We start from the raw sequence: 11115 nt of genomic DNA on the forward strand, positions 1-11115 counted from the left end.
AGTATCGAGTCAATTAAAGTCCCCAGATAATACAGTGAGTGAAGTTTTCAATCACAGAGTCAAACACATACAATACCACATTCTTAGCAGGTAACCCAAACATGTACATTCTAACTGATGTACTGAAACTGACACAGTAAAGCTGACACAGAGAAGAGCAACAATTTTGATGATTTAAACTTCAAAGAGTTTTGCAAACAGTAGCCAAAAAAAACTCTCACACAGTATCCCAAACCTGCACTTTACACTCTTTCTCAGTGTTAGACTTTATGAATCGAAAACTGAGACTTTATTGCTTTTGAAGATACAAACTTCCAAGACTTTTCACAAACAGACTACTCACTTGAGAATTCGATAGCGAAGCCGGACTTGCTGATGTAGAAGTCAGTCTCAAACTGAATGGTGACCAGGTTGAGGGTGCTGTGGATCCCCTCGGGGAGCAGAGAGCCAGACACCTCCCTCAGGGACATCTCATTCTCAGGCGGGCCGTCCCACACCTTGAGGATGTCATGGGATGCCTCTGTGTCGAAGGCCAGGAACTGCAGGCTGAGATATAAGGAGGAGGAAAATGATCATGTACACTACAGCAGGGTTGCAAACTTCCTGTAACGTTCCCTAAACCCCCAGGTTTTCCAGAAATCCCAGTTGGAAAATTCCTGGAATCAGTAAATCTGGAATCCTTCCACCAGGATTTCTGTAAAACCTAGGAATTTTGAGAAAGTACTGCCACCCTAGGCTGCAGTAAATTACTTGCAATAAATCATGGAATAACAGAGTAATAACAGAGATGTTACAATTGCAATACTCATAGAAATAACTTGATAAATTTGCCAAAACAGTGCGGTGGAGAAAATTTGTGGGTGACCTTTGCTCCTCATGGACAAAAATGGTATAAATCAAGTCAAATCACTGAATGTGTTACACCAACACAACTGTTTCCTAATACAACCACAGTTTGTTCTGCATTGCTAGCAATACAGTTTGTTCTAAATCTGAGGGTTTGTGCATATTTCTTCAATGGTTTTTGATGTTCCTGTTTGAGAAAATGCAAGCACTCAGCTGAAAGCCCCAGTGCCTTTTTCTTTTGCATGGAAAAGTGCTGTTGTGATGCAAAACTGAGGTGCCTATCTAGGCATAATGATGTTGTAGAGACATCAAGCTACGAGCAACGAGCTATAAGTCAGAAAACCTGGCAGGTAATTGGTGCACGTGGTCATAACACTCCTTTCACATCACCATTCAGCAGACTGTGCTGATCAAGACACCAGTGGAAGAAAATAAAGAAAGTCATGAATAAAAATATGATTTCAAACGAGGTGTGCCACTGGGAGTTGGAACAGAACAAATTGTTTGCCTCCAAGGTTACACCATTCCGGCTCCATGCAATACTAATAATTGACTCTATGATTGAGCATTTGAGTCTCATTAGGCTGTCCAGCCCTGGGGTCGAAGATGTGCAGGACAGGCAAAAAACAAAGAAGTATCTGGCATCTGTAGACTAGACTGGAGAGAGGACAGAGGGACACCCTGTACTCCTGTACCCCTGCTGGAATGGACGTTCAGATCTTCACTATTATAGTCACGCTGATCACTATAGTAGGGATTGATTAAATTCACCATCATATCTAAGCCAATATGACACCAATGTCGATTAAACTTGGCAAATCAATTTGATTGGAGGTACAAACACACTCCCCGCCTCTCGTCATGAGCCGTCCGTTAGTTTTAGGTGGAAAAAAAGTTTGTCGGGAAACAGTTTTGATTATATTTATAATTTATTGCTCTCACYTGCTCATTTCTGTCCATTAAGAACCAACAATGTGCTAACTTTATGTAGCATTTCTGATGATGGTAGCATATTTTTTAGCCAAAGTTCAGAGTTCTAACACCGGGTCAGTTGCTCGGCAACAACACAGCTGCTTGCACCATGCTGCCAGTCATAAGAAATCTATGTGAACAAACCTAGGCTACTGTAGACAATCAATAAATGAAAAACATATATTTTGATTAGCTGGGTAGGTGCCCCGCTCTGTCTGACAGCGAAGTCGGCGCAAAGTGAGGTAATTTAGCATGTGTGGTAATGAGTAGGATTCTGTGTTTTCACATGTAAATGTCATTGCTTTTGATAAAAACACTATCTGCCTTTCCTCCCCGCTTTTGCCTGATGACTTGACGGGCCATATTCTGGTGTACCACGGGGTAGATTAATCGAACTTACTCTCAGCTTGAGTAAGTTTTGCAACCTGCTGTGCGCAGTCAAAAGAAAATGACATGCTTGCTAACTTGGTTAGCTACATGATTAAACGAGTCTGTTATCATCAAATCATCTGTGTTAGACTATTGTATTTTAACCAAGCAAGATAAATAAAATAAATCAATCAGTACTGAGTGAATGAACAAAATCATTTTGGATCAAAATCTTCCAGACTGTCCATTTAAATTGTCTGTCATAGTCAATGTTTTAAGAACAGGTGTCACGTCCTGACCATAGAGAGTCCTTATTTTCTATGTCTCCAATGCACCTTCACAGCCCAGTACGTCCTGTGCCTGCTCCTCGCACTGTCCCTGAAGTTCGTGTCCCCAGTCCGGTACGTCCTGTGCCTGCTCCTCGCACTCTCCCTCAAGTGCGCTTTCCCAGTCAGGTACGTCCTGTGCCTGCTCCCCGCACTCGACCCGAAGTGCGTGTCACCAGTCTGGCGCCACCTGTGCCGGCTCCACGCACTAGGCCTCCGTGCGCCTGCCCAGGCCCAGTGCGTCCTGTGCCTGCTACTCGCACTCGCCCTGAGGTGCGTGTCACCAATCCGGTGGCAGTGCCGGCCCCACGCATCAGGCCTCCAGTGCGCCTCCCTAGTCCAGAGCTTTCAGGCGACGGTCCCCAGTTCAGAGCTTCCGGCGACGGTCCCCAGTCCAGAGCTACCGGCGACGGTTCCCAGTCCAGAGCTCTTGGCGACGGTTCCCAGTCCAGCGCTTCCGGCGACAGTTGAGACGGTCCACGCTCCTGAGACGGTCCACGTCCGGAACCTCTTCGGACGACGGTCCACGGTCCGGAACCTCCTGCACGGTCCACGGTCCGAAACTCCTGCGACGGTCCACGCGTCCGGAAACTCCTGCGACGGTCCACGGTCCGGAACCTCCTGCGACGGTCAATGGTCCGGAACCTCCAGCTCCAGGCCGGAGCCCTCCCCTGCGCTGACCCCCAGTCTGAGCATGGCGTCCAGTCCAGCTCCAAGGCCAGAGTCTTCTTCTGCGTTGGTGCCCAGTCCAGGCACAGCGTCCAGTCCCGCTCCATGGCGGGAGCCTTCACCTGCGCCGATGTCCAGTCCAAACACGGCGTCCAGTCCAGCTCCATGGCAGGAGCCCTCCTCTGCGCCGATGCCCAGTCCAGACACGGGTCTAGTCCCGCTCCATGGCAGGAGTCTTCCTCTGCACCGATGTCCAGGCCAGGGCCGGTGTCCAGTCCCGCTCCATGGCAGGAGCCTTCCTCGGCATCTAGGTCCATGCCACAGTCCATGCACAGCGTTCAGCCTGGTCTATGGCTGGATCCGCAGATGAGCGGGTTCTTCGGCCCGCACCAGAGCCGCCCCGATGCTGGCGGATCCGCGGGATGAGAGGGTTCTTCGTCCTGCACCAGAGCCGCCCCGATGCTGGCGGATCTGCGGGATGAGAGGTTCTTCGTCCTGCACCAGAGCCGCCACCGACACGAGACACCCGCCCTAACACTCCCTTTTGGCTTCAGGTTTTCCGCGCCTTGGGGGGAGGGGGGGTACTGCCACGTCCTGACCATAGAGAGTCCTATTTTCTATGTAGAGTAGGTCAGGGCGTGACTGGGGGGGTTAGTCTAGTTTATTATTATATGTGGGATCTAGGTTTGTTTTTCTATGTTGGTGATGTGTATGATTCCCAATTAGAGGCAGCTGGTAATCGTGTCTCTAATTAGGGATCATATTTAGGTAGCTTTTTTCCACCTGTGTTGATGGGATATGTTTTGAGTTAGTGCACGTAGCACCCCTGTCACACGGTTCGTTGTTAGTTTATTGTTTTTTTGTTTTGTCTTTGTTAAGTTTCACTTTATCATTAAATTATGTGGAACTCAACATGCGCTGCGCTTTGGTCCGATATTTATTCCAGCGAACGTGACAACAGTATTCGGAGTGTAGTGGTTAAAGTTACTGCCTGTTGATCTGAAGATTGACATTCTTTCGTTTATAGTTTTGACAGCCCCTCCCTCCCCCTCCCTCCCTCCCTCCCTCCCTTCCCTCCTCCCTCCCTCCTTCCCTCCCTCCCTCCACCCTCACACCCACACACACACACACACACACACACACACACACACCACACACACACACACACACACACACACACACACACACACACACACACACACACACACACACACACACACACTAATTTTCATGTATTAACTTCTTTGGGATAGGGGGCAGCATTTTCACGTTTGGATGAAAAGCGTGCCCAGAGTAAACTGCCTGCTACTCAGGCCCAGTTGCTAATATATGCTAATATATATTATTAGTAGATTTGGATAGAAGACACTGAAGTTTCTAAAAAGGTTTGAATGATGTCTGTGAGTGTAACAGAACTGGCAGACGAAAACCTGAGAAAAATCCAACCAGGAAGTGGGAAATCTGAGGTTTGTAGTTTTCAACTCATCACCTATCGAATATACAGTGTCTATGGGGTCAAATTGCTCTTCCTAAGGCTTCCACTATATGTAAACAGTCTTTAGAACCTTGTTTGATGGTTCTACTGTAAAGGAGGGGGGAATGGGAGCTGAATGAGTCAGAGGTCTGCCAGAGTGGCATGAGCTGACCACGCCCGTTCAACGGAAGAGCGACCTGCGTTCCATTGCAATTCTAAAGACAAAGGAATTCTCCGGTTGGAACATTATTGAAGATTTATGTTAAATACATCCTAAAGATTGATTCCATACATCGTTTGACATGTTTCTACGGACTGTAACGGAACTTTTTGACTTTTTGTCTGGGCCTAGTGATCGCGCATCATGAATTTGGATTTGTGAACTCAAGGCGCGAGGTATTTGGACATAAATGATGGACTTTATCGAACTAAACAAACATTTATTGTGGAACTGGGATTCCTGGGAGTGCATTCTGATGAAGATCATCAAAGGTAAGGGAATATTTATAATACTATTTCTGACTTCTGTTGATTCCGCAACATGGCGGGTATATGTTTGGCTTGTTTTGGTCTCTGAGCGCTGTACTCAGATTATTGCATGGTTTGCTTTTTCCGTAAAGCTTTTTTGAAATCTGACAAAGCGTTTGCATTAAGGAGAAGTATATCTATAATTCTGTGCATAATACTTGTATCTTTATGAGTATTTCTGTAAATTGATGTGGCTCTGTGCAAATTCACGGGATGTTTTGGAGGCAAAGCCAAATGTAAACGGAGGTTTTTGGATATAAATATGAACTTGATCGAACAAAACATACATGTATTGTGTAACATGATGTCCCGGGAGTGTCATCTGATGAAGAATATCAAAGGTTAGTGATTAACTTTATCTCTATTTCTGCTTTTTGTGACTCCTCTCTTTGGTTGGAAAATGGCTGTATGCTTTCTGCGACTAGTTGCTGACCTAAGATAACGATATGTTGTGCTTTCGCCGAAAAGCCTTTTTGAAATCGGACACTGTGGTTGGATTAACGAGAAGTTTATCTTTAAAATGGTGTCTAATACTTGTATGTTTGAGAAATTTGAATTATGAGATTTCTGTTGATTGAATTTGGCGCCCTGCAATTTCATTGGCTGTTGGAACCCCATTCCCAGACAGGTTAAGTGGCTCTTAAAAGAGCCTTTGGGTTTGTGGAGATGCAGGCAAGTGAGAGTGGTGGTGTGTACTACTGTGTGCATCTTGCTAGAACGGAGGAGAGACCAGCACTCAGACTCTCATGGAAGAGGACCCTCATCCGTGAGATGCACACCATCCTTACAGTACTGCCCAGGGACACAGTGCTTTTTGGCAGAGGGGCGGATTGTGAGGATGCGCCTGCCATGGAGAAATATTAAAATCAGCTGGGTGACAGATCACCGGGCCATCTTTATGCGCTTGTCCTCCTCCCATTGAAACATCAAACTCCTCTGCTGCGCTATGTCAGAGTAGACCATCGTTGTTCGGATGACTACCTCCGAATCAGTTTGCATCTGACACCAGGGCTGTCCCCTTTGTGTGTCCCAATTAGTTTCTACCAAGGTGAATGACTATGATGTCAGGGGGAGCAGCAGCACAGGCCATCTGCTGGCGCAGAACATGAAGGAGTTTGCCTCACTTCATTCCTCGCTCTTGAGCCACGTAATGTGACAGTAGTCAAGGGAGAGGTTGTGATGCTTTCCGACTGACCTGGCACACTTCTCCAACAAGTYGATCCACAAATGCCCAACTAGCCACACAGTCCTCATTCCAAATTCATGTTAATGAATGAGTAAATGCCTGGAAGCCAGCAAAAAAAAGGGGGCGAACTATAGTAGTAGAAAACACTGAGTGTTCAAAACATTAAGAACACCTTCCTAATATTGAGTTGCACTCACTTTTGCCCTCAGAACAGCCTCAATTTGTTGGTGTTTGGACACTACAAGGTATCGAAAGTGTTCCACAAGGATGCTGGCCCATGTTGATTCCAATTCTTATCACAGCTGTGTCAAGTTGGCTGGATGTCCTTTGGGTCATGGACCATTCTTGATACACACTGGAAACTGTTTAGTGTGAAAACCCCAGCAGCGTTGCAGTTCTTGACACATTCAAACCTGGCACCTACGCCCATACTTTATTCAAAGGCACTTCAATCTTCTGTCTTGCCCATTCACCCTCTGAATAGCACACATACACAATCCATGTTTCAATTGTCTCAAGGCTTAAAAATCATTCTTGTCTCCTTCCCTTCATCTGATTGAAGTGGATTTAACAAGTGACATCAATAAGAGATCATAGCTTTCACCTGGATTCACCTGGTCAGTCTGTCATGGAAAGAGTGTTCCTAATGTTTTGTAAACTCAATGTAGCTGTGGAATGAATAGAACTGCATTCCAATTGAAAAGGATCATATGCAGATTATTTTGCTCCTGTTTCAGGGAAGCTTAAAAAGTATATTTAGACTTTTGCAAGGACAATAAAACATTTTCTGTATGTTTCTTGTTTTTCTAGCCAACATTCCCATTGAAGCACCAAGTCCAATCAGTTCTACTTGTTGTATTTCTGAGAGGATCTCCTGTCAGACTTTCAATCTCTCTTTTTATCTCTTAGATAGGCTAATTGACTTTTGCTTTTATTGCTGTGTTACAGTATGTTGAATTATGCTTTTGTATAATCACCTTTCGGTGTAAAAACCATAGAAATTTAAAAAAATATATGTTTTAAGTGAGACGGAGGCATTGTTCTGAAGCCGAAAATAAAGAAAACTCACATGAACACCACAATGACTACCTCACCCATGCTTTTCCAGCACACAGCTTTGACCTACTACAGTAGCTCTGTTGGTCTATTGTACTTCAATCAATGTGTAGGCAGGTTGCTTAGAATTCAAACCTTCTCAAACAGCCTAATTCATATTATTCAGATGGATAATGGACTTTACACTGTCCTGCTAATATAATAATGTACAGAGCCTTGGGAAAGTATTCAAACCCCTTGACTTTTTCCACATTTTGTTACGTTACAGCCTAATTCTAAAATGGATGAAATAAAACGAAATCCTCAGCACTCTACACGCAATACACCATAATGATAAAGTGAAAACAGGTTTTTCGAAATTTTTACAAATGTATTAAAAATAAAAAAACACAACTGCCTTATTTACATAAGTATTCAGACCCTTTCCTATGAGACTCTAAATTGAGCTCAGGTGCATCCTGTTTCCATTGATCATCCTTGAGACGTTTCTACAACTTGATTGGAGTCTACCTGTGGTAAATTCAATTGATTGGACATGATTTGGAAAGGCACACACATGTCTATATAAGGTCTCATAGTTGACAGTGCATGTCAGAGCAAAAACCAAGCCATGAGGTTGAAGGAAATGTTCGTAGCGCTCCAAGACAGGACTGTGTCGAGGCATAGATCTGGGGAAGGGTAGCAAAACATTTTTGCAACATTGAAGGTCCCCAAGAACACAGTGTCCTCCATCATTCCTAAATAGAAGAAGTTTGGAACCACCAAGACTCTTCCAAGAACTGTCCACCCGGCCAAACTGAGCCATCGGGGGAGAAGGGCCTTGGTCAGGGAGGTGACCAAGAACCCGATGGTCACTCTGACAGAGTTCCAGAGCTCCTCTGTGGAGATGGGAGAACCTTCCAGAAGGACAACCATCTCTGCAACACTCCACAAATCAGGCCTTTATGGTAGAATGGCCAGACGGAAGCCACTCTTCAGTAAAAGGCACATGACAGCCAGCTTGGAGTTTGCCAAAAAGGCACCTAAAGACTCTCAGACCATGAGAAACAAGATTGAACTCTTTGGCCTTAATGCCAAGCGTCACGTCTGGAGGAAACCAGGCACCATCCCTTCGGTGAAACATGGTGGTGGCAGCATCATGCTGAAAGGAGCAAAGTACAGAGAGATCCTTGATGAAAACCTGCCCCAGAGCGCTCAGGACCTCAGACTGGGGCGAAGGTTCACCTTCCAACAGGAGAACAACCCTAAGCACACAGCCAAGATAATGCAGTAGTGGCTTCGGGACAAGTCTCTGAATGTCCTTGAGTGGCCCAGCCAGAGCACGGACTTGAACCCGAACATCTCTGGGGAGACCTGAAAATAGCTGCGCAGCAACACTCCCCATCCAACCTGACAGAGCTTGACAGGATCTGCAGAGAATACAGGTGTGCCAAGATTGTAGCGTCATACCCAAGAAGACTCAAGGCTGTAATCGCTGCCAAAGGTGCTTTAACAAAGTACTGGGTCTGAATACTTATGTAAATGTCATATTTCAGTTTTTTATTTGTAATACATTTTTTTATTTTTTTCAAAAAAACGTTTTTGCTTTGTCATTATGGGGTATTGTGTGTAGTTTGATGAGGGATAAAAATTATTTAATACATTTTAGAAAAAGGATGTAACGTAACAAAATGTGAAAAAAGTCAAGGGTTTTGAATACTTCCGAATGCACTGTATATCTATCATTATGCCGTATGTATTTTTAGATCACAGGAGGCTGCTGAGGGGAGAGCGGCACATAATAATGTCTGGAACAGAGCAAATGGACTGTCATCAAACACCTGGAAACCATGGAAACCATGTGTTTGATGTATTTGATACCATTCCACTTACTCCTCTCCAGTCATTACCAAGAGCCCATTCTCCCCAATTAAGTTGCCACCAATCTCCTGTGTTATAGATATAGGCCTAAATGTGTCTCACCATCTTTACTGCAAAAATAAATACAAATAGAAACATAACTTTCAGCTACATATTCATTTGACAAAGGTAATGAACAAGAATTGGTCAGCACAGCAATTGATAAAACAGGACCATGTTTGCAAATCAAGTGGTTTTGACATTATGTCAATATTACACAGTTAATCTAATAGTTACAGAAATCAGGGATGCAGACAGATTCTTTAGACCTCTCGATCTGTATGAGTGACTGTGTCCAACACACCATCACCTGTTGGTATMTTGCCCACCTACTGACCAAAAAAGGATGTGATTATGAAATATATATTTTTCTCAGTGACATATATTGCTAAAATAAAGGATTAAATAAATTACAATTTAAACGGCAATGAACAACCGGCAGGTAGCACATAAATTACTACAAGATAAAACACATCACTCAATCAAGCCTGATTGTCTTATAAGTATAAAAGCAAAGATGCCTTTCATAAAATAAAAAAAGCTTGAAAAAGTAGTGGCATGTGATAATGGCTTAGCGGGGTCTGTGAATAATCCAATACTTTACCTTGTATGCAGTACAAAACATATTATTGTGGGAGCACCTTCTCTAAGAGTWTGAATTAGGCTGTTTGAGAAGGTTTGAATCCTAAGCAACCAGCCTACACATTGTTTGAAGTATAATAGACCAACATAGCTACTGTAGTAGGTCAAAGCTGTGTGCTGGATCACGTGAATTTTGGCTTTAGATCAATGCTTACTTCTCACTTAAAACATTGTTTTTTGTTTCTAATTGTGTAAAACAGGGTACTGGTGCACTGGAGAATGTCTACCTTCTTGACTGGACGCATGTGCGTGCGTGCGTGTGTGTGTGAGAGTGTGTGAGAGTGTGTGAGAGAGCGCTGTAGCCTTGTACTTTTGTTAGGCATATATTACAAGAGTTGGCCTTGGCTTGGCTGTTGAAATGCACAGAGATGAGACATGATAGGAGAATACTTGAAAAGGAGGATTCTTGATGAATACTAATTGATCAGTACCTAACGATGTTGCCAGAGTCCACCTCGATAATCCAGGTGCAACGGAGGTTGTTGTCGTAGGGGAATGGGTATCCAGGGGACAGGATGCGTCCAGACGACTCGCCTGTGAACTTTCCTCCACATTCAGCTGTAAGGTGAAACAATAGAAATATAATGAAAACAAGATATACATGTATCTGTTGCTATGGAGATACATTGAAGGAGATACTGTGAAAGGGTATCACAGCTGAGTTTTGCAGTGACACATTCAAAAGATGCATGCAGGGACAGGGACACAGGCGCATGCATGTATGCACGCTTGCTCACACACAAGAACATGCCCACACGCGTACACAAACACACATGTACACACACGTATACACAGCTAAGGGGAAATAATTAGTGGGTGGCTGGCAAAGAAATGTAACAAGTCTACCGCTCCTCTTGAAAATGTGAAGCAGAGCCATGTGAATCATCTCAATGAATCAATAACCAATGGTGTAAAGTACTTAAGCAAAAATACTTTAAAGTACTACATAAGTCGTTTTTTGGGATATCTGTACTTCAACTTTATTATTTATATTTTCGACAACATTTACCTAACTACATTCCTGTAGAAAATAATGTACATTTTATTCTATACATTTTCTCTGACACCCAAAAGTGTCAAGAGTAATTCATGCACTTATCAAGAGAACATCCCTGGTCACCTACTGCCTGTGATCTGGCAGACTCACT

The 11115-nt window shown here is 44.0% G+C and overlaps 1 protein-coding gene across 1 annotated transcript in view; it reads right to left on the minus strand.

Moving 5' to 3' along the window:
* Nucleotides 1-11115, minus strand: part of LOC111954791 (CUB and sushi domain-containing protein 3-like) — a 184061-nt gene that overhangs the window by 21993 nt on the left and 150953 nt on the right. Inside the window, 2 exon segments of the mRNA XM_070436005.1 lie at nt 344-546; nt 10399-10525. Coding sequence (XP_070292106.1) covers nt 344-546; nt 10399-10525 — 330 coding nt within the window.

The sequence above is a fragment of the Salvelinus sp. IW2-2015 genome, linkage group LG30 (assembly GCF_002910315.2).
Source record: "Salvelinus sp. IW2-2015 linkage group LG30, ASM291031v2, whole genome shotgun sequence".
Classification (NCBI taxonomy): domain Eukaryota; kingdom Metazoa; phylum Chordata; class Actinopteri; order Salmoniformes; family Salmonidae; genus Salvelinus; species Salvelinus sp. IW2-2015.